The 27,475-nt window shown below is 50.8% G+C and overlaps 1 protein-coding gene across 6 annotated transcripts; it reads left to right on the plus strand.

Moving 5' to 3' along the window:
* Positions 1-26,217, plus strand: Flywch1 (FLYWCH-type zinc finger 1). 6 transcript variants are annotated; one of them, XM_074060071.1, is made up of 10 exons: positions 1-189; positions 381-853; positions 2,399-2,500; positions 14,095-14,486; positions 14,920-15,390; positions 16,804-17,262; positions 17,451-17,714; positions 21,105-21,368; positions 22,168-22,440; positions 23,714-25,317. In XM_074060071.1, the coding sequence occupies exons 4-10, from the start codon at positions 14,183-14,185 to the stop codon at positions 23,731-23,733; spliced, it is 2,055 nt and encodes a 684-aa protein (XP_073916172.1). In that variant the 5' UTR covers positions 1-189; positions 381-853; positions 2,399-2,500; positions 14,095-14,182; the 3' UTR covers positions 23,734-25,317. The 6 variants fall into 6 exon arrangements, with proteins under 6 accessions (XP_073916172.1, XP_073916174.1, XP_073916176.1 ...); XM_074060073.1 differs by having other exon boundaries at positions 659-853; XM_074060075.1 differs by lacking the exon at positions 381-853 and adding an exon at positions 11,958-12,230.
* The last annotated feature ends 1,258 nt before the right edge of the window (positions 26,218-27,475 follow it).

Raw genomic sequence — 27,475 nt, forward strand, 5'->3', positions numbered from 1 at the left:
CGGCCCCATCGCGGGTTCGCGCACGCGGGCACGCGGGCACGCGGGCACGGGGCTCGCTCCTGAAGGGGCAGTTGGAGGAGGGGAGCTGGCGCCGGGGTCGTGGTGGCCCGAGCGGCCTCGGCCTCCAGGTCTACGCCTGCGGGACCCGCCGCGGCTCCGTCACCGGAGAGCGAGGGCCCGCTGCCGTCGGTGAGGACGGGCCCCAGCGGGCGGGGAGGGTCCCGTCTCGCGGATGGACGCCCCGGCCCGGCACCCCAGAATCTCGTGTGCTGGTGCTGGGGAGGGGCAGCCTCGGGCTCTGCGTCCCGGGTTCCTTCCTGCCGCCTCTTTGTCGGCTACCCTGTGATTCACCTCCTTTCTCCTCATCCTGGTTCCTCCAGCTCACCAGGTCCCTGGACCGAGCCTGACACCCCCAAGTCCGGGAACCCCTCATCCGCCTGCCTCCCCTCACCCGGGCGGTAGCCCTCTCGCCCGGTGCGCGCCCGTCCTGCACCGTCCCCAGTCTCCTGCCATCTTTGCGTCCCGAGGTTCCAGTGACCTTGCACTTTTTGCCTGTTGTTATCCGCTCCTGCCAGTCCTGACGCTGTGGATCGATTGCCGGTTATGGCTTTCAAACTTTTTGACTGAGAGATGCTTTGCGTGAATACCGTGTCTGCAGGTACTGACTGAGCCACGTTTAGAGGGAGACGCTTACTCAGCTCGCATGACGCAGATCTATTGGAGCTCAATTTTAATTCATCCCATTCCATTCCAAAAGACTTGCTAACACGTTCATTCCGGACCTAGTGGATGTTTTACTGCTTGCATTTTTTTTGGAGGATGTTGAACTCCCACAATCAGATAATATATACCGGTATATCTTAATTTTTACATTTCTGCTTTCCACTCTGGGTTTGATTTACATTTTCTGGTGTGATTGAATCGGCTTTATCTTGTTCCTCTTCCAGATGTGGTAGAGATCCGTGTGAGAGGGAGTGAGGTTGGGGTAGGCTGCGGAGCGTTTGTAATGCCCAGCTGCGCAGATAGAGGTGATTTTTACTGGGAGAGGCGTGACAAGCCTTCAGCCTTAAGAAGAGTAACCTGTGGGGCGCCCTTGGGGAGAATTGGAATGCAACATGCTAAAGATTTAGAGCATTTCGGGGGTTTAGCGTGGGCTGAGAAGGAGGCTGTGAGGAAGTCTCCAGTGACAGGAAAGCAGATGGAAGATAGGTGTGATCAGGTACACAGGGAGTGAGATTTAAGGACACAGTAGGTGAGATAAAGGAGTAAAAGTAACCAAGGTTCTGATGAAGGATGTTTGGAGTATGTATTTGTCAACTTACTGTAACTACAGCAAAATAACTGAGGTAACAAACTTATGAAGATAAAAAGGTTATTTTGGCTCATGGTTTTAAGAGATTGCAGTCCAAGACCAGGCAGACCCATTGCTCTGGGCTTCTGGTAAGGGTGCTGGATACCAATGGTGAGGTGTCTGAGATGGAGCAAACTGCCCACCTCATGGCCAGGAAGCACAAGAGAGAGGGGGAGGAGCAGGGGCCCCACTGTTCTCTTCAAGGACATGCCCCAGTGACCAACAGGCCTTCCAATATGCCTACATCCTAAAGGTTTCACACCTCCCAATAGGCCCCTTTAATGTGTGGGTCTTTGAGGGATATATTCAATTCAAAATATAGCAGGAGATATAGGCTTTAGGGTTCCCATTAGCTGGAATCTCCCTTTTGGTATTCTCTAAGTTGCTTTGAGATAGTGGCTCTCAGGCAGTTTTGCCCCCCAGGGACCTTCAGCAATATTGGTTGTCACAACCTGGGGAGGGGATGATACTGGCATCTATCTAGCAGGAAGAGGCCAAGAAAGCAGCTAAACATCCTACCATGAGCAGGACAGCCCCTCACAACAAAGTAGTTCCTCATGCAGAATGTCACAGGTGCTGAGGTTCTGAAACCTGCTCTAGAGAGGTAAATTATAGTCTTTGGGTGATCGCCACTACCTTCAAATTCTCCCGGGAGTAATGCTGTGTACAGACAGGGTCTGTGCAGGTAAGTGGGTAAATAAATCCTGCAAAACCTGCCTGCTCACGGGGTGGGGGGTGGGGTGGAGGTGAGATCATACAGGAGTTTGTTTTTTTTTTTTTAAAGACAAGGGCTTGTTGTGTTGCACAGGCTGCTCTTGAACTATGGATTCCCGTAACCCTGTGTCAGCCTCCTAAGTAGCTGGGATTTTAAGAGTATGCTGCTGTACCGTGCTCAGCGTTTTTTCAAAGCAGGGCCTTCCCTTCTCCTTCCATTGTTCAGGACCCTACTGAGCCTGGGCAAAGAACTCCATGTTTTATGTAATGATTTACTGTTTACAGAAGAATTTCACTTACAGTAACTCATTCTTCACTTTTCCTACTTTATAGGCAAAAGCAGCCAGAGAAGTTAAAGAACTCGGCTCAGGTCTCCCAGAAGCCAGTGCCCAGCCTGGGTGCTGAGGGATGGCGATGTAGTTCTCCTGTGTGAAGGTAACTGTTGCTCTTCATCAGCTGCCAGGAGAGGCTCTTGGCATTCAGGACCTTACAGTTAGACTTTGGACCCAGTGGTATCTGAGAGGCACTGGGTAGGTCTTAATATTATGCAGCTCTTGGGCCTAGGTCAAGTCCCTGTGACCACCAGGAGGACGCGTCAAAGCAGGTAGTGGGAGTATTTGCGCTCACACTGCTCTGTGTTCTCAACTTTGGAGCAGGGGAGGGAGGATGGGGGGATCAGCCACAAACTGTGAGGCTCTTGAACAACCCATTTACATCTGCCTGGCCTGAAAATATCTCATTAACTTCACAAGTCTGTGTTGAATGATAACTGAATATTAGAAAATGAACACAATAGGGCCCAAAACAATGGGCAAGGAAAGCAATGCATTTAGATCAACCTGGAGTAAATATGCCTATGTGTGACAAATAAAAGTCTCATAAAATAATGCTTTTATTACAGCAGTGCAAATTAATACTTTCTATGTCATTTTCAAAATTGCTGACTAAGCTGGGCACTCACGCCTGTAATCCTAGCTACTTGGAAAGCTAAGATTTGGAGGTTCACTGTTTGAGGCCAGCCCAGGCAAAAAAGATCATGAGACCCCCATCTCAACGGAAAAAAAGCTGGGCGTGGTGGCACGTGCCTATCATCCCAGCTATTGTGGGAAGCATAAAATAGGAGGATCACAGTCCAGGTCGGCCTGGGCAAAAAGCCAGACCCTTATCTCCAAAATAACCAAAGCAAAAGAGGATGGGAGGTATGGCTCAAGTGGTAGAGGCCCACCTAGCAAGTGCAAATCTCTGAGTACAAATCCCAGTACTTACAAAACAAAACAAAACAAACAAACAACAAAAGATATGCCAAATAGACCCTAATAATTTTAGGCTCAAAGACCAGAATCATATGAAAAACAGTGCCTTCCTTACCAAAACAAAGGACATAAAATTCTTTCATACCAATATACAATGAACACATGTTGAAGATTTCATTAATTTATTGTTAGAGAACCAGTAAGATGTTATAACAACTTTGCAAGGAAATCCAAAGGTTGAAAAAGACTGCTAGGCGTGGTGACTCACTCCGGTAATCCTAGCTACTCAGGAAGCAGAGATCAGGAAGCAGGGAAGGATCAGAATTTGATGCCAGTCTAGGTAAAAAGTTCTCAAGACCCCATCTCAAGCAATAAAAAAATGCAGGGCATGATGGTGCATACCTGTCATCCCAACTATGCAGGAAGCATAAATAGAAGGGTCATGATCCAGACCCACCTTGGCATAAATGTGAGACCCTATTTGAAAAATAAAGCAAAAAAGGCCAGAGGTAAGGCTCAAGTGGTAGAGCACAATGCCCTGAGTTCAAACCCCAGTACTGAAAAAAAAATTTATATATATGTATGTAGAAGACTATAGATGAATAATATTTGAAATGAATGTGCACATGGGTGCAAAACTGGCTTATTTCATGGTGGAAGAATTTATTTACATGTCTATTTACATGGAGAGAGAATATATTTACTTGTATATACTCTAGTTTACAGACTCAGAGAACTTAGAAGAATGTGTTGTAAACAATACACAGTTTTCCACTTAAGCACAAATTTTCCATTCAGTCCCATAATCAGATATTTCTGATCATGAATAAGACTAGTCTCATTAGAGCTGGCCTGATTGTTTCTGTAGGTCCGGCAACATTAGTTTAACATGTGGGCCTACTTGAGTTTGCTTTGCTTGTAGTCTTCATAAGCAATTTTAGAGTGGATTTTTTTTTTTTTAGGGGTTGGTGGTGCTGGGGCTTGAACTCAGGGCCTCACAATTGCTAGGCAGGTGCCCTACTACTTGATCCATGCTCCCAGCCCCTTTTGCTTTAGTTGTTTTTCAGGGTGTCTGGTGCTTTTTGTTAGGGCCTGCGTTGGACTGCGACGCTCCTACTTCTGCTTCTCACATAGCAGGATTACAGATATGAAAAACCACATCCAGCTTGGATGTTGAGATTTTTCTTGAAAACTTTTTGCCAGACTGGCCTTGGACCTCAGTCCTCCCAATCTTTTGCCTCTCTAGTACCTGGGATTAAGACATGAGCCACTGGACTTTTTAAAGTCTGATATCAATTTCAGGAAACTCTCTCCACTAGATTTAATAGGTAGGACCTATAACTTAGGGCAGATTTCTTTCTTCTTGTGGTCGCCACAGTACACTAGGGTTCCTGAAACTTGTTAAATTGTTAAAGGATAATTTCAAAAAAGGCAAAACCACAAGTCTCCCACTGGTATAAGGAGACATTAATGATTTTATTTAGCACAGAGTAAGTCTGTACTCTGTTACAAAGCAGGCAAGATCATATAATGTGAATCCCTTCATTTCAATGGCGTTCAGTAGTCACTGCCCACCCATTTCTCAAGGACATCCATTTTCAGTGTCAGAGAAGAGTCCAGAGTCTTTCTGAATCAGAACCTCATGTGGTATTTGTTTAAAAAAAAAAATCTAGATTTGTTTTTGGTTTTGTGTTTTTGAGGGTCTTGTTATATAGTGCAAACTAGACTCGAACTTGCTACATAGCCCATGCTAGCAAGAACTTGTGATCCTCCTGCCTCAGCCTCCTGAGTGCTGGAATTACAGGCATGAGCTACCATAGCTGGCTAAAATCTACATTCTTGAATCTTGAATCCCTTTCTGTACCATCAACCAGAATTTTGACTGTGAAATACAGAAATCAGCTTTGTTTGTTTGTTTATTTTTGTAGATTGAACTCAGGGGTAGCACATGCTAAGCCCACACTCTGCCACTGAGCTACACCCCAGCCTGAAATTTTGATCAAGTGCCCTGTGGAATTTTCATGTAGACCAGAAATGAACAAACTAATAATTGAAATAAAGATTTCATGAAAACCATATCTAACTTCACTATATGGATGTCCAGTTTATCTTTTTTTTTTTTAATGGAATACTGGGGTTTGAACTCAGGGTCTTGCACTTGCTAGGCAGGCGCTCTGCCACTTGAGCCACACCCTCAGTCCTCCTTTTCTTCTCAATGCCGGTCTTACGCATGGTTTCTCAGCCTTGGTGCTATTCACATCTTAGAACAACTCCTCCCTTGTGAGGTGGGGAGGCTGCCTGTGCACTGCAGTATTGGCCTGCAGCCTCAGCCTCCATGGACTAGATGCTTGTAGCGTGCCCTGCCCCCCCACCCCCGCCCCCAGTTGTGACAACCAAAAGGGTCTCCAGACCTTGACAAATGTCACATGGGAGGCAAAAACCACCCCAGTGGGCAGCATGGGCTGTGGATTGTAACTCAACTCATTCTCAGAACTCAGACCCAAAGGAGGTTTGAATGGTGACTGTCCTTATTGGCCTGGGGAGGCCCTAGGTTTCTCCTCTTAATATGAAAAAACGACAGAATCTAACTGATGAGGTTATCTGGAAAATCAAGTGAAATCATGCATGGCAAGTGCTTAGTATAGTGCCTAGCCCATTGTTGGGCTGGCTGCTGAAGTCAGCCAGATGCGGTGGCACACACCTGTAAACCCAAGCAGGAGGGAGAGTTCAAGGCCAGCCTAGGCAACATAGCAAGATCTTGTCTCAAAAAAAAAAAAAAAAGGGCTGATGGAGTGGCTCAAGCAAGTGTGAGGCCCTGAGTTCAAACCTCAGTCCCACCCAAAAAAGGAAAGAAAAGTGCTGAAGTAACAGCCCTTTAGCTTCTGGGAGATACTGGTCACAGTCCAACTGGGAAGAAGACAATTTTGTAAGATTTCAACTGGGAATTTAGTGGCTCTCCCGGGAGACAGAGGGGCTAAGAAGCAAAACAGGAAACCTGAGGTAACCCACAAGTTACCAAGTTAGTCATGGCTAGAAGCTACCACCACAGCCACGCTGAGGGTCAAGGGCAGCAGGCAGGTGACCCTGCCAAGCTGGAGTTGTCTAGGCAGTGGCTGGATGGAGTAGACAGTAGGTGGCATTGGTGGAGGCACTGCCCAAGGCAGAAGCTGTGAGGATGCCAGCTCCACTTTGACCAAATTCAACACGAAGCTGCTGTGCTGCAGAACTGTGATGCATCATAAACAAGCTTGTGTAGGCAAACTTGGACAAATGACTCCAGCTCTGAGGAGCAGTTTTTTCATAGCTGCATTGGCTGCTCCGACAGGGAAGGGTGCATTGGCTCTGGGCCAGCCAGCCCTGGGTTCAAGTCCCGATCTCCCTAGCTGTGGGGTCCTAGACTACTTATGTAAGTGTGTAAGAACACCACGTCACTAGAGGCAGAATGGGATGATGGTGACACTTAGAAGGGAGAGTGATGGGTTACAGAAATGGAGGCCAGGGCTGATATCACAGGCTCTTGTTCCTGATAGGTCCCGGGTCAAGGGCCAATGCAGTGAATTTGGACAGCAGGGCCAATGCATGTTCTCCCTCTCCGTCTCTCTCACCATTCCGTACAACAGGTCTCTGGGTTTTTTTCCTTTTCTTTGTCATCTTTTGTTTCTTCTGTAAGTTTAAATCTTGGACTTTCAGAAGCCTTTTTAGTTTGCATTAATTTTATCTTTTTTTTTTTTTTGTGCTACTGGGGCTTGAACTCAGGGCCTTCACCTTGAGCCCCTCCACCAGCCCTATTTTTTATTTTTTTGTGCAGAGTTTTTTGAGATAGGGTGTCAAGAGTTATTTGTCCAGGCTGGCTTTGAACCACAATGCTCTTGATCTCTGCCTCCTGAGTAGCTAGGATTACAGGCATGAGCCACCGGTGCTCCACTTGCATTAATTTTATCTTTAAAAAGTATAGTATAGGACTGTAGCTGTATCTCAAGTGATAGATTACCAGCCTAGCAAGTGCAAAGCCCTGAGTTCAAACCCCAGTACCACCAAAAACAAAAAACCCTGCAGAATTAATACAGAAGCTGGGCAGGTGGTACACACCTATAAACCTAGCTACTTCAAAGCTGAGGCAAGTTTGAGGCCAGTCTGGAAAACTTAACAAGACCCGGTTTCAGAATAAAATAAAGGGACTGGAGGTGTGGTTCAGTAGTCAAACATTTGCCTAGCATGCCCAAGGCCCCGGGTTCAATCCCCAGCACCACAAAAACAAATAAATAATACAGAGACCCCACATACCCATCACCCAGCTTCCCTGAGTGTCAGCATCTCACCTAATATTGCACAATAAGCAAAACCCAAAAGTCAGCCTTGGAATACTGCCATCAGCCTGAACTATTGACCTTACTCCACTTTTGACGAGACTTCCCCAGTGTGTTTCTTCCTTGCAGGATCCATTCTGATCCTGTGTGACATGTAGTCATTGCATCTCTGTGTCCTGTCCTCCCCGACTTTGGCACTTTTGAAGTGTCTGGTCAGGTGACCCATAGAATGTCCATCTTTGGGTTAGTCTGATTAGAATGGGAGGGAAGCTGGGGAGGGAGGAGTCTCAGAGCTCACCGTGCCCATAGGTCTTAGAGCTGGTGAGGTTGGCTTTGACCACTGGAGGACGTCTGTTGGGTGTCTCCTGGCCAGCTGCTTTCCCTGTGGGGATCATAAATAATTTAAGGCTCTGGCAACATTACATTGCACAATTGTAGGAGCCCTGCTTTTCCTGAGAGCTGCGGTGTTAGGGAAGAACTAGGAGCTGCAGCTTATCATTAAAGTCTTTAACATTCCCCACTTAAAAGGAGTTCATCGTGCATATGGTCAACAATTTTGACAACAAAAAAAATTAAGAAAAGATTAAATCACTTTGAACATTTTGATTCATTACTCTGGTTGGTTGTTTTGAAGTTATGAATGCATAAAATTATTCACTAAATTAAAAAATATAACCCAGTAGAGAATAAATAGAAGGGAAGACAGGTGGGTTGAGGGCTGGAGGGAGTGTAATCTTAGTAATATTTTAGTCTATTTTTGCAAAACTTGATGAGAAAATACAGTCTTTGTTGAATTTGTTAATCAGATTTTTCAAAGAATTTTTCATAAGTACAACATTTTCATAGTAGTCCGCTTGGATCTTTTTTCCTTCGACATGGAAACATTTCCAAATTCTTGTTTTAAAAACATTGTCACCCATTTAATGTTACCAGGATGACAGTAGGATGCTCTTAGGGAGAAACATTGCCGTCCTGTGGCCATCTAGAGTATTGCTGCTGAGGACTTAACTGGGCTTGTGTGGCTGTTAGCTGCCTGTTACATAATGCCTTGTCCTTTTCAAGGACTCCATCTGGCCTGCGGGTGGGGGCTTCCTATGCCAAGGAGGAATACAGTAGCAGACCACATGTTTAAACACCGTATGTGCGCTACCAAAAATAAAGCGTGCATTAAAGACACTAATACAAGAATGGAAATAGCCTGAGTTCAAACCCCAGTACCTTCCCACCCCCCACAAAAAAAAACCAGGTGCTGGGGGCTCACTCCTGTAATCCTAGCTACTCAGGAGGCAGAGATCAGGAGGATCGTGCTTCATAGCCATCCCCAGACAAATAGTTCATAAGCCCCTGTCTCAAAAAACCCATCACAAAAAAGGGCTGGTGGAGTGGCTCATGGTGTAGGTCCTGAGTTCAAATCCCAGTACTGCAAAAAAGAGAGTAGTAATAATAACGAATGAAAATAGTTGTGCATTTATTTGGGTGGCACAATTATAGGTGATCTACATGTGTTATGTTCTCAAAACTTTTAAATGGTTTCCATATAGGTTTTAGAATACGGTATTAAAGGGCTGGTGGAGTGGCTCAAGTGGTACAGTGCCTGCCTAGCAAGTGTAAGTCCCTGAGTTCAAACTTCAGTACTGCCAAAAAAAAAAAAGAATACAGTATTAAAGCTTAGAGAGCATCATAACATTTTAACATCTAATTCACACCACCTGTCTCTTTCAATGAGGAAACGAAGCCTAGGAACAAGAGCTGTCTAAGGATGAAAAAACCTTTTCAGTTCAAGTGAACCTCATTGTGCAAGTCCTACCCCCAATGATTGCCTTTTAACAACTTTACTAAGATACAGTTCAGATACCCTACAGTTCCCTGGTCTACAGTGTACAAATCAGTGTTTTCGATACATTCTCGCCATTGTGCAACCATCACCACAGTGGACGTTCTGATACTTCCATTACCCCAAACGTAAACCCACACCCCCAGCCACCACTCCCCAGCCTCTGGTCCCTTCCAGCCAGTCCATGCTCATCTGCTTCACGTCTCTATAGATTGGCCCGTTCTTGGGCTGGAGGCTTGGCTCAAGCAGTAGAGCACCGTTCTAGATTGGCCCGTTCTGGACAGTTCATGTAAAGGGACTCCTGCACTACTCAGTCTTCGGTGACTGGCTTCTTGCACTGAGCATGTTATCAGAACTGTGTGTGTACATAGGCCACCTTCTGTGGTGTCCTCTCATACGGACTCTGGGAAGGCCAGGCAGGTGTCTGAGATGGAGAAGGGGCTTCATGGGGGAGCTGAGCAAGTGCTGAAGCTGCCCGTGGCCTGAGCAGAGGGCAGTGTCTGTGGAGTTAGGACCAGACACCTTGCAAATTTGGTTGGCTGGGGGAAGGAGGACTCGTTTTTGTTTTTAATAATTTGTTAGCATTTAATGAACCTCCCTTTGTGTGACTTACAGTCACCAGGACACAGCCTCCCCCTGCATCCACTTGATAGTCTCCTCAGCATTTCCTCTGAAGCATTTGACCTTCACGATGACAGGCTGCTTTAGAGAGCTTTCCCTGCCCCAAAACTCTGCAGCCCGAGAAAGAGAGAAAAGGATTTACAATACACCACAGCATGTGCCACCTCCCTAAAGGGCCAACTTAAACCTTCTGGGACCCAGATGAACATGTTTCTGATCTGGACACTAACAGGGGCAGTGCCTACCCCTCCCCAGAAGGTTCTCCAAGAACTAGCACACCAGGACAAGTGCCGTGTCAGTGTCAGGATGTGACTGTCATCTGTATATCCTGTAAGGGATATAGGAAACCTAAGTACTTTGATGGCCCAAATGGTTATAAAGCAGCAGAGACAGAGAGGTTTGGAGACCAGAGACAGCAGGTCCTTCAGTGGAGAGAAGGGTCCAAAGGATAGGGGAAGTGGCAATGGAACTGGGTGGAGACCCTCACCTTCTAAAGCAGGAAGAAATGTGTACACTGCTCACTTGGGCAGTGCAGAGGGCGAAAAGAGTTTATGAAGACAGCAGTCCTATTAAGTTATATAAAATGTGAAGTTCTATGTATGTAAGAGTGTGGGTGTGTGGGTGTGTGCTGGACTTGAACTCAGGACCTCACATACCATAGGCAAGTGCTCTGTCACTGAGCTATACCCCCAGCTCTTTTTTTTTCAGTACTGGGGTTTGAACTCAGGGCCTACACTTTGAGCCATTCTGCCAGCCCTTTTTGTGATGGGTATTTTCGAGATAGGGTCTTGTGAACTATTTGCTCAGACTAGCTTTGAACTGCAGTCCTCCTGATCTCTGTCTCCTGAATAGTAGGATTACAGGTGTGAGCCACTGGTAACCCCCATCCCCCCGCAGCTCTTAATCATTAATCAGGAAGGGATAACTTAACGATATTCAGAAATCTATGCTGTAAATGAACCTCCCTCACCAATGTGGTCAGGGAAATGTGTGTGGTAAAATAAATACAACATGGAATTTAGAATCTAACCATTTTTAAGTGTATAGTTCAGTGGCAAACATTCATCATGATGCATCACCCCCACTATTTCCAGGGCTTTTTCATCCTCCCCACCTCAATTCTATTTCCATTAAACACCAAGTCTCCATTGCCCCTCCCCATCTTCTGGCACCTTCCATACTACTTTCTTTTTTCCTTTTTTTTTTTTTTTTTTTTTGGTGAGACTAGAGTTTGAACCTCAGGGCTTTGCCCTTGCAAAACAGGTGCTCTACTGCTTGAGTCACTCCTCCAGTTCATTTTGCTCTGGTTATTTTGGAGATGGAGGTCTCTGTGAACTATTTGTCTGGGCTGACCTTGAACCTTGATCTTCCTGATCTCAGCCCCCCAAGTAGCTAGGATTACAGGTGTGAGTCTCCAGCGCCCTGTATGGAGTTGACTACTCTAGGGACCTCATGTAAGTGGGCTCCTGCATTACTTGTTCTTTTGTATCTGCCTTATTTTATGTCACAGGTGGGTTAATTAATATACCTGGTTCTCATTTGCTGTCCAGTGAGGGTTTAGCATTTGTGTACCACGGCTCTCTGGAGTTCTAAAGTACTTCTGTGTCAGATACCAGTAAGATCATCCCACTTGTCAACCCACTAGGTTCAGTCACTTGACAGGTGTATCAGTTGTTCCTGTTGGAACACATGCCCTCTGGTATCATGGGCCTCAAATAGCAGTAGTATATCATTGATCAGGGTTCCGGTGTCTGGGCCCTCCTCGCTGGTTTCCTGAGCTCCCTCACATGGCTACATACAGCTGGAGGGCCTGCTGGTTGCAGAATGGTATCTTCCAGGTCTGGAGTCTTTAAGTGGCCTTCTTCCTTCCCTGGCAGACTGTGGGGCATGGCCCACTACAGCCAGGGCTTCGGAACGCTCACAGCCTGCTCCTGCCATCCTATTGGTCACAGCAAGCCACCGAGGTCAGTCTAGAGTCTAGGGGTGGAGACAAAGCCCCACTGCAAAGGCGCCTGCATATGTTAAAGGGAGGATCTGCGGTCCTTAAACTGTCTAGCAGCGCAAGCCCTTTAATGGGCAGTCTTCGCACAGGAAAAAGTGAGCGCAGTGCTGGTCCTTTTGTTTGTTGGAGCGGCTCCCTATCTTTTGAGGTATGTGAATCTTGGAAGCCTTTTAAGCAGAAATTTCAGTTGAGAGAATCTCACTTGTCTGTTCCCAGACTTGGGGTGCAGCTCCCTAGGAATGCGGGGTCTTCTCTCCTTGTGCCAACCTTACTGTGGGAAGAGCCTCCCGCCGGGAGGAGGTCTGGCCTGCGCGCTTTTTGGCCTAGGACCCGGCGGCTGCGGAGAGGCCTGCGGCCTCCATTCGGTCCCACTGCGTCGTGGGATCGACGGCGTGCGGGCTGAACCCGAGTCGCGTCCACGCTGGCCCGGGTTGTCTGAAAGGCTTCTAGGGCGGAGGCGGAGGGCAGGGAGCGCGGCGGCAATCGGGCCCAAGCTGCGCGGGCCAGGACGCAGGTCTGAGAACGCCATAGCCATTTGTTCCCGTCGGTCCATTCATCCCCGACCGCAGTGAGCGTGGGAGCCGAGGGGCGGGCTGCCGGCAGAGTGACATGCGGCGGGCCAATCAGCGCACGGGGGCGGGGCTTCCTACTAATGCCTTCCTGCCCGGGAAGGGCCCGCGGGGTCGTTGCCTTGGTGGGTCCCCAGGTGCCGCAGGCCTCTGACACCCCACGTCATCCTCTGGGGTGAGATAGGCAGGGCAGGGAAGGACCACGCGGGAGGCACGGGGAGTGGGGTGGGCTTGTCCAGAGCTGGACCGCTCCTGGACAGACAGACGAATAGTGCGGGCGTCCAGGGGACGTTGTTAAAGACTTTGACCTCCTCACCCTAAAGCTGACCAGGCCTTTGGGGAACTGACTGGGGATCCTCAAAACAGGGAACCTCAGGGCAGAAGTAGGGGCCCGCAGGAATTGGAATCACAGAATTTGTGGTGGGGGTGACAGTGCTCAGTGAAGAAGCTAAAAATGCCAAGGTGTGTTACAGTAGGGGGCGCTTCCTCGGAAGTGGGAAAGACCCCACCAACTGCACACTGTCCTGCTGTCCCAGAAAGACAGGCTAGCCTACACTGATGACTGATGCTGCAGCACACCAAGGCCGGGTCTGCAGGCCAGCCTAGCCTCCTTATCCATACTTTCTTCTCCAGGCTGGAAGCCAGGATCCCCCAGTGACCACCAGGGTTTCTCCCACACCTCCACAGGCCCTGCCCTGCTCGGCTGAGGCGGTGCCAGCCACAGCCCAGACACAAGAACGCTGCTCTCCTGGGGCCCCTAGCGTCTTCTGAGAGTCAGGCTGGTTTTGGTTTCCAAACTAGGATAGAGGCCGGGCCTTGTGAACCCAGAAGGTCCTTCTTCCCAGGACCAAGCTTCAGAGGTCTGGCCAAGAAAGTGCTAGTGCTCACCTGGCTTAGACTCCTTTAGATGGGTGCATAGTATCAAGGTGAAGTGCACCAGACCAAAGAAAGCCCAGAAAAGTTCCTGGACATCTGAGCACAAACAGTAGGGTTAAACTTCCTACCTCTTCAAACTCCTTCCTCTTCAGGCATATCAGGTTTCTGTGAGTCAGTTCCTCATCTGTAAACCATGGGTCAATAAGAACAGTTGACTCATAACACAGGCTGGAATGTTTACATGGGAGAGCTTGTGAGAACACTGCATCTGTGCTGGGCACGGACAGGGTTCCATAGGTAGAAACACAGTTATTAGTGCCTTATTCACCCAAGAGCCCTGGAGGGGCACTTACAGTTCAGTTCACACATGGGAAAGTGAGACCCGGATGGGGGAGTGATGTACCTAGGGCTGTAAGGAGGGGAACCAGCAGAGCAGGAGCACAAGCCCAGGACCCCTACTTCCACTGGGCTGCTTCTCAGACCTGCCCCAGGCTCCATCCTAAATTCACTTGCTGGAGCCCCAAGCCCAAGGACTTCCTCCACTGACTGGTTTGCCTCCTTCCTTAGGACAAAGCCCGTGAACTCCCAGGATTCTTGCCAAGGAGGAGGAGGAGGAAAAATCTGTCTGCCAGGGGGTGCTGAGTGTGATCTCAGGATGCCCCTTCCCGAGCCCAGTGAGCAGGAGGGCGAGAGCATGAAGGCTGGCCAGGAGCCATCTCCTGAGTCAGCCACGGATGTGGTCCCAGCAGCCCCAAGCAAGCCCCAGGAGTTCAATCTCGTCCTGCTGACTACAGCCTCTGAGCAGGACGGGGACGAAGTGGGCTCTGAGCCCACAGAAGTGCACTGTGTCGTGTCCTTGGAGGTGTCTGATCCCACTGCTCTGGCCAGCACTCTCCAGATCCTGCCAGCCAAGGAGCAGGTGCCGACAGTCCCACGGAAACGCAGCAGGGTGGACACAGGTGAGACATCCAGGCCTGCTGCCCTGGCTTCGCCACTGTTGTGGGCTTGCATGCTGAGACACAGGCCTGCACACCCACCCCCATTTCCAGCCAGGCCATCTTGGATGGCCCACCTCTGCTTCCAGTAGAGCCTCCTGTCTCCAATCTCACTCACCCTGTCCTGGGCTAGGGTGCCAAACATAGGATGTCATTTCTGTGCATGTAGCCCTGGGTCCTCTTTAAGCTCATGAGAATTACACTGATATGCAGAATTTCTTAAACTCCTTAAACTCCCCACCTAATAGGCTAATAGCCAGAAGTCCAAGGAGGCATGCCTCCCCACAGTGACCCTGCCCCACTCCAGGACCCTAGCCCACCCTCACTGACTCTCGTGCAGACCCTTCGCCTCCAGCCTTGCCCTAGAGCAGTAACCCAGCCCTCCCCTTGTCCCCAGCTACCCCTGAGCCCCTGGAGTTCCTGAAGACTCCGTTTGGGGGCCGCCTCCTGGTGTACAAGTCGTTCCTGTACAAGCAGGAGAAGGCTGTGGGGGACAAGGTGTACTGGAAGTGCCGCCAACATGCAGAGCTGGGCTGCCGGGGCCGGGCCATCACCCGAGGCCTGCAAGCCACAGTGATGAGAGACCACTGCCACCCACCTGATGAGGAGGGCCTGGAGGCCCGGCGCCAGAAGGAGAAGCTGCCCAGCTCAGCCCTGCCAGAGGGCTTGGGGGACCCCCCAGGTCCTGAGGACCCTGGGGGCCAAGTGGAAGAGCCACTTGAGGGCGTGAGTCTATGGCTGTACCCCCAGGAGCCGGAGCCCAACCCCGAGCAGGAGCAGTACAAGCCAGCCCTGGAGGAAAACGAGGGGTTCCGAGCACTCTCACTGCTGAGCCTGCCTCTCAAGAAACGCTCCAAGCTGAGGATGGGTGAGTACACTCCTCTCCTTCCCCACTCTAAGCAGGCAGGAATCTGCAGGGCCTTTCATGCCCAGATAGAAATGTAGGGTCCTGTGTGTTTTTCCAAGATGTGCTCAGGGTCAAAAATATAAATTTGTCCCAGTAATTATTAAGCCCACAGGACAGCACTACTACTCGTGAACCAGCTGTGATCTGGGGGAACCAGGTCCTTCCAAAATTTTCTGATGAACAAAGGCCTGGGGCGGGACCTAAAAATCTGAATTTTAATGTGCTCCACTGATTCTGGTGTCATTAAATTTGAATAGGATGTCATGGACTTTGGGTCTTAAGTTCAGATTCCAATCCCCCTGATGGTGGCTCTGTAGCCTCAGAAAGTTAGCTTAAATTTTGGGGTTTTGGGAGCTTTATCCTAAGGCAAGTGTAATAACCTGAACTGTCAATGAGGTTGTGGGTGTCAGTGCTCAAGAAGTGCCCAACACCAGCTCGATGGGTGGGACGGGGGCTCAGTAAGAGTCAGATATGAGTTCTTAGGGCTGCTTTTATCATCAGCAACTAGGAGGTGAACTTGGGCTCCAGAAGGCTGAGTGCCTTCTGACTCCTGAAAGATCATTGTGCTGGGTATTGGTGCAGGGTGGGGAATTCTAGGTAGTACTGGGATTTGAACTCAGGCCTTGTGCTTGTGTGGCAAGTAGTCTGCCATTTGAGCCACACCTCCAATCTAATCCTTTTTTTTTTTTTTTGGTAGTACTGGGCTTTGAATTCAAGTCTTCATGCTTGCAAAGTTAGACACTCTACCACTTGAACCTCACCTCCAGTTTATTTCGTTCTGGTTATTTTAGAGATGATGGAGTCTCTTGAACTTTTTGCTTGGGCTAGCTTTGAACTGTTGTCCTCTCAATCTCAGCCTCCTAAGTAGCTAGGATTACTGACACCTGTTTTGTTTTGTTTTATTTTTTATTGAGTGGGGTTCCCAGGGCCTCCTGCGTGCTAAGCAAGTGCTCTGCCACTGGCTACACTGCCAGTCCTTAGGTGGGACCTTCTTTTCCTCTGCATCTTTTGTACCATTTGACTTTTAGTGGCATATGCATATATTATTCAGAAAGTAAGTTTAAAAAATATGGCCAAGAGTAACCAGAAACATAGCCTGCTAAGACAGAGCCCACTCAGTCCTTAATGGTATGACCTGGTGTGGTTTAACCCTGTGAGCTGAGGTCTCTACACCAATCCTGGGGAGGAACCCCAGCTCCTCTCTGGGTGGCTCCTGGGGCAGATCAGTGGGAATGGACGGGTGCTCCACGCTTGCCGGCACGAGGTGTACAGGAGAAAAGCACCTGCTAGACCCCAGCTCGGTGGTGAGCTGCCCCTTCTGAAACTGGGCTCCTGTCCTCACTGTGGCATGACTGCTCTGGATCCTTCCTCTAGGACGGGTTCGGTCCCTCGAATTCCTGAGCACGTGCTATGGTGGCAGCTTCCTGGTGCACCAGTCCTTCCTCTACAAGCGGGAGAAGGCCGTGGGGGAGAAGGTGTACTGGACCTGCCGGGACCATGCGCTGTATGGCTGCCGCAGCCGCGCCATCACCCAGGGCCAGCGGGTGACGGTCATGCGTGGCCACTGCCACCCGCCTGATATGGAGGGTCTGGAGGCCCGGCGACAGCAGGAGCGGGCCATGGAGAAGCTGCAGGCCAGGCGGGATGGCCCTGGGGGCTGCGAGGATAAGCTGCTCCCAGGTGTGGACAGTCTGTGCTACCACAGGGGGCCGGGTACCCTGACACTCACCAGGCCTCGGCCCAGAAAGCGAGCAGAGGTCAAAGATCAGGAGCTTGCCACCCAGCTTGAAGCCCCACAGGGGTCCCCTCATGAAGACCAGGATTTGGACCCCGGTAAGTCTGCATCCTGGGGACTCACTGAGAGAGGACCCCACATCAAGTCTTGTTCCCTAAGGCCTAGGTGGACAGGGGAATTGGCCTGCCTAGCGTCCCTGAATCCGCAGCCTGCACTGCCTCCATCAGGGGAGGAGATCCCCTCCCTGTGCCCTGTCTCCAAGGCTGCCTCTTCTGCTTTCCTCCAGAGGGCCCCGAGTTCCTGAAGACCCCGCTGGGGGGCAGCTTCCTGGTGCACGAGTCCTTCCTCTACAGGCGGGAGAAGGCTGCTGGTGAGAAGGTGTACTGGACGTGCCGGGACCAGGCACGCATGGGCTGCCGCAGCCGCGCCATCACCCAGGGCCGGCAGGTGACCGTGATGCGTGGCCACTGCCACCCACCTGACCTGTTGGGATTGGAAACCCTAAGGCAGCGCGAAAAACGCTCCGGCCCCACTCACTGGGGGAACCTAGGTACTTGGGTTCACATGGGGCCTACCCTCCTCCTCTTGTGAACATTCTAGAAGTAGACAGTCTTCTCTTCTGGCCCTCCCTTGCCTGTCCTCCAACTCCCATGACCCACCAGGGTGTCCTCCTGGGTCCACCCTCACTTTCTGCTCAGTTCAACCCACTCATCCAGCCCAACTTGCCCTGAAATCTTCTGATAAACCCAGACTCCTTCCTGGTGTGACATGCCACCTGTAACACCAAAGCAAAGGATTGCAAGTTCAAGGCCAACCTGGGCTACCCAGTGAGACCCTGTCTCAAAAAAAAAAAAAAAAAACCACCCAGGTTCCTTCTCTCCTCTTCGCTATTGTTTTAAGGGTTTGTTGCATCAACAGGGAAATTTGTGACTGTCTGTGGTTAGCCTCATTCTTGCAGTATAAGGGGGGGTGGAGTGTGTGTGACAAATCTGTCCTATCAGGGGCTGAGGGAGGGAGGAGGTGAAATTTACCTGGAATGGAGACCTTCTCTCTCCAGCCTTCTCCCTAGACACCTGCACTCCAGAGTCACAACTCTCTTCTGGCGTCTGGATACGTCTGGCCGCCGCACGGTGCCTGGTGTGTTGACTCTTGGCGTCAGGCAGCGCAATGTAAATGTTGCCGTCCTTGTCTGCCGGAGAAGAGTGATCCCGCCCCACCTTCTCACCTTGCCAGCTCTCCACTGCTGCCCACCAGGTCTTTGCCTTCCGCCTCAGGCTCCTAGGCCTGGAGTTTTGGAGTCATCTGAGTTGCCTTTTGGCCCTGAAATTCTCCCAAACTTGAGATAATGATTCTGTTCCTTCTGACTCCCTTTTTACTCCGTTTCCACCTCACCTGCCCATCCTTGTCCCTGTCTCCACCACAGGTGCCACTCTGAGCCATTTCTGTTGTCTCTTAGGGAATTTGCTGCTTCCCTCCCTCTCTCCATCCTTCCCTTCATCCCTCCCTTTCTCCCTCCCTCCCTTCCTTCCTTCCTTCCTTTTTGCAGTACTGGAGTTTGAACTTGGGGCCTTGCCCTTGCTAGGCAGGCACTCTACCACTTATTTCTGCCCTGTTTCTTCATACGTGTTTCTACCACTCTTCACTGGCTTTTCCATTTCCTCTTCACCCATTAATTTCAACCAAAGGAAGTGAGGATTCAGGATTGGCCTCTCAAGGTGCTTATGGAGCAGGATTTGTCTTCACTTTGTTGTGGAAGCCTGTTGCCCTGTGTTGGGATACCTGCAGTTCTCTCCTTCCCTGTGTAGCCCTTTGTCTTCTCTGTGGTTGGCAGTTGTTGGATTTGTCTGCTCGGTTTTCTGGGGACCCACTGCTGCCTCCTATTTCTCATTACTCCCCACATCAATCACATCAACAAACAGCTCCACATCTTGCTGGTGATGTCCTTCTGGGCCCTGGTCCAGCCTGGTCTGGAAGCTGGGATAGTCCCAGCCATCAGACCAAGATCCCTTCACCAGACCCCCTGCCTCTGGGCCTTTCTTTTTCTTGGTTCCCCTGTTTTGTGGTTGGAGAGGTCCCTTCTCTGGTCACTGCTGAGCCTGTGACCTGGGAGGGACCATTTGAGACCCTGACCATCTGGAGCTATTGATAATCTCTCTGCACCTGGACTGTGTGGCTGTATAGTATCCCCCAGTGGCCACTGACCCTGTTCTGGAACCACATGGCAGTTTTCTGACACCTGACCCTGTGCATGTGTGACTGGAACCACATGGCAGTTTTCTGACACTTGACCCTGTGCATGTGTGACTGGGCTCTGCTGGAGGACTCAGGGTCTCCTGCCGTCCCTGGTGTGCCTGGCTGTGTGATGTCACCAGGGACCTTTTCAGGCCACAGCTCTCACTCTTGTGCGGAGTATCTGCTGGCGCTCCTCCATGACGCCTCTCCTTTTGCTGCTCTGTGAGGCTCGGTTACTCGGGTGTTGATCTGGTGACTCTGGTCATTTTTGCAATGCTGTCTGAGATTTCTTCAGTTTTGTTTTCTGATCGCTATGATTTTCAGTTTCTGTTTTCATAATGGAAGTCTCCTTTACGTTCCTTCTGGTCTCAGCAACTGGTGGCCTTTGTCTTTCAGCTGCCACAGCAGCAGCCTGGTTCCTCAAAGCGCTGTCTCCTCCTGCCTGCCCTCGTCTCTGTCCTTCAGCATGCAGCATGTCTCAGGTGCTGGTGAGCAAGGTCAGCTCATTCTGAAAGCAGATGCTGGCCAGATCTGTCCATGTCCTTCCTTCCTGCCTTGAATCTCACGTCTGTCCCCAAATCCTTCTTCCCCACGTGATTAAACCTCTCTCAGGCCTGTGTGGGGCCTGCCCAGGACCTGAGGCCTCCAGTTTCTGGTCTGTCTGGGCTCGGCTGTTGGATCCAGCTGGCTTCTCTGTGGATTCCTGCCAGGCTTGGTTGACTTCTCAGTTTGCCCCTTCCTTAAACATTTACCTCTGTCCAGGCCATTCTGTCAGCTTCTCTGGCCTTCTGTTTCCTCCTTTTCTCTCCAAACCTCTGGCCTTGTGCCATGTGCCAATTTAATTCCCTGATAGACATTTTAATCCAGCATGGAAGGAGTTGAACCATGCCCCATGGTCACATGGCTTATTCTTCTCAGTCTGATGTCCCCCCTTCCTCCTGGCTGGTGTTCCTCTGTCCCCAGACCCCTGTGCAGCTGTTTTCTGCAGGTGTCCTCCCACATCCTGGCCCTTCCACCTCTGTCCAGGTGGTTCTGTCCCAGACATCTCTAACCTGGCCATGACCTTCTTAGGGCTCTCTTACTCCCCCGGCTTCCACTGCCATCTGTTTCCGGCCACCTCTGTGCAGCCCCTATGCCTGCATGGGAGTCCTAGTCCTCCAGGCAGAAGGCAGGACCATCCTCCTGTGTCTGCTCGACATGTCCAAGACACTGTACCCCACTCCTGGACTCCTGCCCACAGCCCTCAACTCAAATCTCCACCCAGCCTGCCTCAGGAAATGACCCTCCCACAGCCCTGGCACGCATGGCTCACCCACCTCCCAGCTCTGAGCTGCTTTGTCCCCAAAAAGCGTTGGTTCATTCCTCTTAACTGGGGGGAAGGGGGCCTTCCAGCATAGATAGACAAGCAACACAACAGACACTGCCATCCTCTAGGCGTCAGGAGGAGCCTGTACCTGCAGGGGCCGGGCTGGCCAGCCTCCAGCCTCAGGAAAGGGGGACCTTGGCAACTGAAGGTGTAGTTGGCTTTTGGGGGATGGTTGAGTCTATGTCCTGGGCTCCAGGGGATGCAAGCAATGGGGGCGGGGGGTTCTCACTCGGGTCCATACTGCTCTTGGTTCTGAGAACAGGCATGCCCCCCCACTCCTCCCCTCCCAAAGTTTGGGTTCCAGGTTCTGCCTTACTGACTGCTTCTCCCACGTCTCTGCAGGAGGCCCCGAGTTCCTGAAGACCCCGCTGGGGGGCAGCTTCCTGGTGTATGAGTCCTTCCTCTACAGGCGGGAGAAGGCTGCTGGTGAGAAGGTGTACTGGACGTGCCGGGACCAGGCACGCATGGGCTGCCGCAGCCGCGCCATCACCCAGGGCCAGCGTGTCATGGTGATGCGCAGGCATTGTCACCCGCCAGACCTGGGGGGCCTGGAGGCCCTGAGGCAGCGGGAGCATTTCCCCAACCTGTCCCAGTGGGAAGGCCCAGGTGCGGTAAGAGGGACCTGCAGGCACTGGACCCTGGACTCCCTGTTGCTTGGCTCACTCTGCTCCTACCTGAGCTGTGAGCCTCAGACAGGGGCTCCATCTGCACTTACGGTGCTGACTCTGTTCTGGGAATAGCTGCTGCTGGCGGGAGAAACCTGCTTAGGCCACTAGAAAAGCGGGCAGTGGACAGGGGACCATTATTAGAAGGCACAGGACATAGTACCCAGTGATGGAGCAGAACACCTGGACATTGGGGACCCTCTGTCCCCTTTCTAGTCTCTTATCTCTTCCATGTTGTCTTCCTCTGTCTTCTCTCCCTCCCTCTTTTTAGTTCAGCTCCTCCAAAGTCTAAGGGAATCTGCCTGATTGGCAGCTGATGAGGGGTGGTTGACAGGGAGCTGGGAGATGTTTGGCACACAGACCAGATCAGACAGGGGCCCACCAGAAAGGCCCACCCTTTGGCCTGAGAGCCACAAACATGGAGTCTAGATGGTCAGGGGAGGCTTCCAGCTCAGCTCAGAGTTGGGGCAGCTGCAGCCTCTCCAGACAGCACTGAAGCCATAGAAATGGAGCCAGTCTGCATTCGTGGATGTCAGTGCCATTGACTATGGGCCCTGGACCAGTAAGCCTGACCTGAAGTCCCCAGACCCTAGAGGGTGAATAGAGGGGTAGGAAGCAGGGACCAGAGTAGATTCCACTGGGGGATTGCAGTTTCCTGGCTGGGGGGACAGGCAGCCTTCTGTTCCTGTTGCCAAGACCTGGGCTCTGGTGGCCCCTCAATGTACCACTTTCCCCTTCAGAGCCCCTGCAGCCCCTGGAGTTCCTGAGGACATCCCTCGGGGGCAAGTTCCTGGTGCACGAGTCCTTCCTCTACAGGAAGGAGAAGGCCGCCGGTGAGAAGGTGTACTGGATGTGCCGGGACCAGGCCCGGCTGGGCTGCCGCAGCCGCGCCATCACCCAGGGTAGGCGGGTGATGGTGATGCGCAGCCACTGCCACCAGCCTGACCTGGCAGGCCTGGAGGCCCTGCGGCAGCGGGAGCGGCTCCCCAGCGAGGCCCAGCAGCAGGACCCAGGTACACACAGGCGGGGTCCTGGAGGGGATGCAGGAGAGCTGTGGCTCTTACTTCTGTCTTCCAGAGCATTCACCTCTCCTTTCTACTGGCTGCATCCTTGACCTGAAACCACATCTACACCTGTCCCATTCCTGAAACAGCTCCATTCCAGCTGTTGCTCCTCTCCTGTCTCTTATGTTAACTTTTTACAGGTCCTTCTCTCTTGAAAAATCTGATGAAAAATAGAGACTTCCCCAGAAGACTGTGGTAATGCCTGTGTGTGCACATACATGTGCACATGAACACATAACGTTTGCAAATAATTTTTATTAAATTGAAATGAGTTCCCTTTACATACACAAATATAAAACCAAGCTTTGGGAAACATGCATCTTACATTAATTCATGTGAAAGTAAAAGCCATATCGTGTAAAACAGAAATGAATCCAAGTTGTATGAAGTGACCAAAAGAGTATTGATTTCTGCTTAAAATCAATTTTCTACCAGATGTGGTTATGTGTACCTGTAATCCCGGAGCTTGGAAGGCCGAGGCAGGAGGATCACAAGTTTGAGGCCAGTCTGGGCTACCTATCAAGATCTTGTCTCCAATAACCAAAATAATAACAAGAATAAGCCGGGTTCTTGTAATACCAGCACTCAGGGGGCAGGAGAATGGAGAGTTCGAGGCCAGCCAGTGCTAATAGCAAGTTTGAGGCCAGTCTGGGCTGTACATAGTGAGACACTGTCGCAGAAAACAGAGATACAGATTAGATTAGATTAGATTAGATTAGATTTGATAGACAGACAGACAGATAAACTTACCAAATCCTGCACTAGAGCTGGGCACCGGTGACTCACGTCTGTAATCCCTAGCTACTCAGGAGGCAGAGATCAGGAGAATCGTGGCTCCAAGCCAGCCCCAGGCAAATAATTCTTGATACCCTACCTTGAAAAAAAACCCATCACAAAAAGGGCTGGTGGAGTGGCTCAAGGTGTAGGCCCTGGGTTCAAACCTCAGTTCTGCAAAAATAATAAATAAATAAAAATAACAAGAATTTTGTGTGAAAAAGCCACCATTTGACTTAAACAGGAAGTGGAAGTCACTGGAGCTTTGGCACTGTGGCCAGATCTCTTCCTTGACATCTAGTGGATTTCTGATTCTTTTTATGATAAGGGCAGAGCACCTCAATGAGCTTATGTTCCCTGGCATGGGAAGCCATCCAGCATTAGGAAACCAAAACTCCCAGTGACTCCCCAGCCACTTTCAACTCTGCCTGGTTTTCTTTGTCTACAGGACCTCAGAGGTCAGCATAAGCAAGGTCATCATAAGCTACTACAAGAGAAGAATTCCTACTTCATGTTTTCAATTTTTTTCCTCAGAAAAGATAAAACTTCTACCTAAAGTTCAACTGTGCTTCGAGACTCGTTCTCCCGAAAGCCAGCAGAGTTGTGGGTAATTGTATTAGTATCTAATGCTTGTCACTAATCACCCCAAAACTTAGTGGCTCTCACGGCTGTTGTGGGTGAAGATGGTGAGAGTACCTAAGCCAGTGGTTCTGACTCCTGGTCTCATGAGGTTGAAGAAAGGATGGCACGGAGCTGTACTCATCTGAAGGCTCAAGTGTAGGACAGAGTCCACTTCCAAGGTGATTCATTCACTCGTGGCTGTGGCTCTGGGGTTCAGTTACTCCCCAATGTGGACCTCTCTTCAGGGCTGCTCAAGTGTTCTCGAATATGGCAGTGAATGATCAAGAGAGAGCAAGAAGCCAGGTGTGGTGGTGCATTTCTGTAATCCCAGCCACTCAGGAGGCTAAAGCAGGAGGATCACAAGTTCGAAGTGCACTCAGGCCACATATGAGTGCCAGAACAGCCCAGGCAACATAGTAAAACTCTGTATCAAAAGCAAATAAACAATAAAAACAAAACTTCCCACAAGGAAAAGCCCAGGCCTGGAAGACCTTGCTGTGAATTGTATTAGATGTTTAAAGAATTAATGTCAGTTCTTTACAACTGCTTTCTAATAAGAGAAAGGAACACTTCCCCATAAGGCCACTGATACCAAAACCAGGCAAAGGCATCCCAAGAAAAGAGAGCTACAAACCGGTGTCTCTTAGAAGTACAGAAGTCAATTCCTCGAGAAACACCAGCAAAATATTCAGCAACAGAAAGAATTATACTCGACCGCGTGCGATTTATCCCAGGAATGCAGGCTTGGTTGCACATCAACACGTGGTTACCGGTAGCACACGCACTGCAGAGAGAGGCCCGGGGCTGCTACCCTCAGGCGGATGAGAGGTAGAGCCTCCTGGCAAACAGTCCCTGGGCCTGTACAATGCTGTCCCTAAGTGGTGACACTTGCTTACTGGTGTCTGGAATTTTAGCTGAGCGCCTGCTTATTTATTTACTTATTTTGCGTTACTGGGGTTTGAACTCAGAGCCCTGAATTTGCCAGGCAGGCGCTCTACCACTTGTGCCACGCCCCCATTCACCTGCTTTTCTTCCCAGAGTCTGAAATTTCAGTGACAGCAGTCACCCAGGCACAATGCAGAACGTGACCTACCCCCAATAAAAAGCCTAAATTCAGCCAGCTGTGGTGGCACGTGCCTGTTGTTGTAGCACTCAGGATGCTGAGGCAGGAGGATGGTGAGTTTAAGACCAGTCTGGACTACACAGTAAGAACCTGTCTCAGAAGAAAGCCCAGATTCAGGCTGAGAGCGCAGCTCAGTGGGAGAGCTCTGGCCTGGCGTGTGCAAGGCCCTGGATTTAGAGAAATCCGTGTGTGTGTGGTGTGTAAAATGATCTAACCGATGGTTATCTCTAGGAAGAAGGGGTCCAGGAACATAACTGTTATCTGTTTTCACCATGTTTGAGTCTCTGTAATGACACGTGTTTCTCTGTAATCAGGAACAGCAAAGATATAAAACTGGACAGCAAGCCCCAATGAGGCTAATGTCGGCCTCAGAGGAACCCTGCAGAACCACTGCCGGCACCCCGATGCTTCCGGTCCACGCAGGCATCTCCCAGCCACTTAGACTCACCCGACAAAACTTCTTTCACTATTCCAAAGCATCAGTGGCCTTCCTGTCACCTCAGAGGTGTCCCAGGAGGATGCTTGGAGGTGTTCTTGTGTCAGCAAAAAGTCGTCCCCAGAGCTTGCAGACACAAGTGTTGTCACGAGGCAGGCCAAGGCGGTGGCTCTGCTACCTTCTTGACTTTGGAAAGGCCCAGAGAAGCATGTCTGGCTGAAGGCACCTCAACCCTGCTCTGCCGCACTGAGCCACCAGCACCCATCCATGCTCAGAGCATGCGCCTTTGCCAAGCCTCCCTGGGCTTTGGCCACCTGCTGCTACTGGGGTGCGCCAGCCCCAACCTCCACAGAGCAGACTGCTCGCCACCCCTTCTGCTGGACTTGCCTTCCCGTGCTCTTCCAGCTTCGATGAAACCCATGTCCACAATTCTCACGGCGGCGCCTAGGGCAGTCCACGTGGCGTCCCTGGTGCATGACAAGTAGACAGTGGCAAGGTGCACCCCTCTCCTCTGGAGGAGCTTCGCTGACGGTGCCCCAGTGGACCCAAGTGAGCAGTCCTGGAAGGAGCATGCTGACACTCCCACCCCCCGGGGAGGGGCTGCAGAACTTCCTGTGAGCTAACAAGACCACCTACTATAATAGTGGTGGGAACAAGTGGCCCAGCACCAAGCTCCCTCCCCTGGCAAGCTGGCCAGTGATGGCTCCCCCATCCCCCGCCACTGTCTCTGCTCTTCTGCTTCCCCCAATAAATCCAATTTTGTCTCACTGTGCAGAGTTGCTGTGTCCACCTCCCTTTGCAGTGACAGCTAGCCACTGCAAAGCCACACCGTCTCTGTCACATGCTTGAGACACAGCGGGTTTGGTAATTACACGGGTGAGACGCCCCACTCCTCGCAGTGGCAATCACATAGCCCACGTGTGTGGGAGGACCTGGAGTGGGGACCTCTGTTTTCAGCCCACAGGGGTGAGGCAGTGCCCATGGCCTCTCCAGGCTGTGGCAGAAGGGTCGTGTTGCTCACAGGGGCTTTTGTCCCTGCCACACCTCAGCCAAATCCCCCATGAACCTACTCACACAAGCCAGGGCAAGCTTGAAGTAGAAGGGACATCCCCACGCAAAGACCCAAGATGTGAATAGGTAACTTGTTATCCTGGCCCACTTCCTGACCCCAATGGCTGGTTCCCCTGGGCCCTCACCTGCCAGACCTGCCTCCAGTTAAGAACATGGTCTGAACTGGACATGGTGATTAATGCTTATAATCCCAGCACTTGGGAGGCAGAGACAGGAGTTTCAAAAGTTCAATACCAGCCTGGGCTACATAGTGAGACCCTGTCAAAAAAAAAAGCCTAGCAATTAATTCATTGGGCTGGGGAGTGGCTCAGGTGGTAGACCATTTGGCCACCACTGAGTGCCACCAAAAAAAAGATGGTCCAGTCACATGACAGCCACCACCCAGGCCAATTAGTCCATCATTTGCTGACCCTTGGTAGTGGACTTAACACGGTAGCCACATTTTTGGTGCCCCAAGGCTGAGTGAATTGCTAATAGTCAAGGGCAGAGACAGGTTCTCTGGAAATAAACAGAGCCCCCATCTCATCACAACTGCTCAGGCCCTGGGAGGGGCCACAACCTGAGGAAGGAAACCAGACTCCAATAAATAACCCAGTTTCTGCTGCCACCTCCTCGGTCTCTGGTCAGTCCCACCACAGAAGGGGACGTTCCACAGGGTGGCCTGCCAGCCCCATGAAAAAATACCAAGAGCCATAGCAAAGAAGCCTGGCTGTCTCTTGGCTCTGTAGCCTCCACTGTGGAATCTCCACAGGCCTCCCTCCCTCCCTCCCTCCCTCCTTCCTTCCTTCCCTCCCTCCTTCCTTCCTCCCTTCCTCCTTCCTTCCTCCCTCCCTCCCTCCTTCCTTCCTTCCTTCCTCCCTCCCTCCTACCTTCCTTCCTTCCTCCCTCCTTCCTCCCTCCCTCCCTCCTACCTTCCTTCCTCCCTCCTTCCTCCCTCCCTTCCTCCTTCCTTCCTCCCT

This window comes from Castor canadensis, chromosome 17 (genome assembly GCF_047511655.1).
Source record: "Castor canadensis chromosome 17, mCasCan1.hap1v2, whole genome shotgun sequence".
NCBI lineage: Eukaryota > Metazoa > Chordata > Mammalia > Rodentia > Castoridae > Castor > Castor canadensis.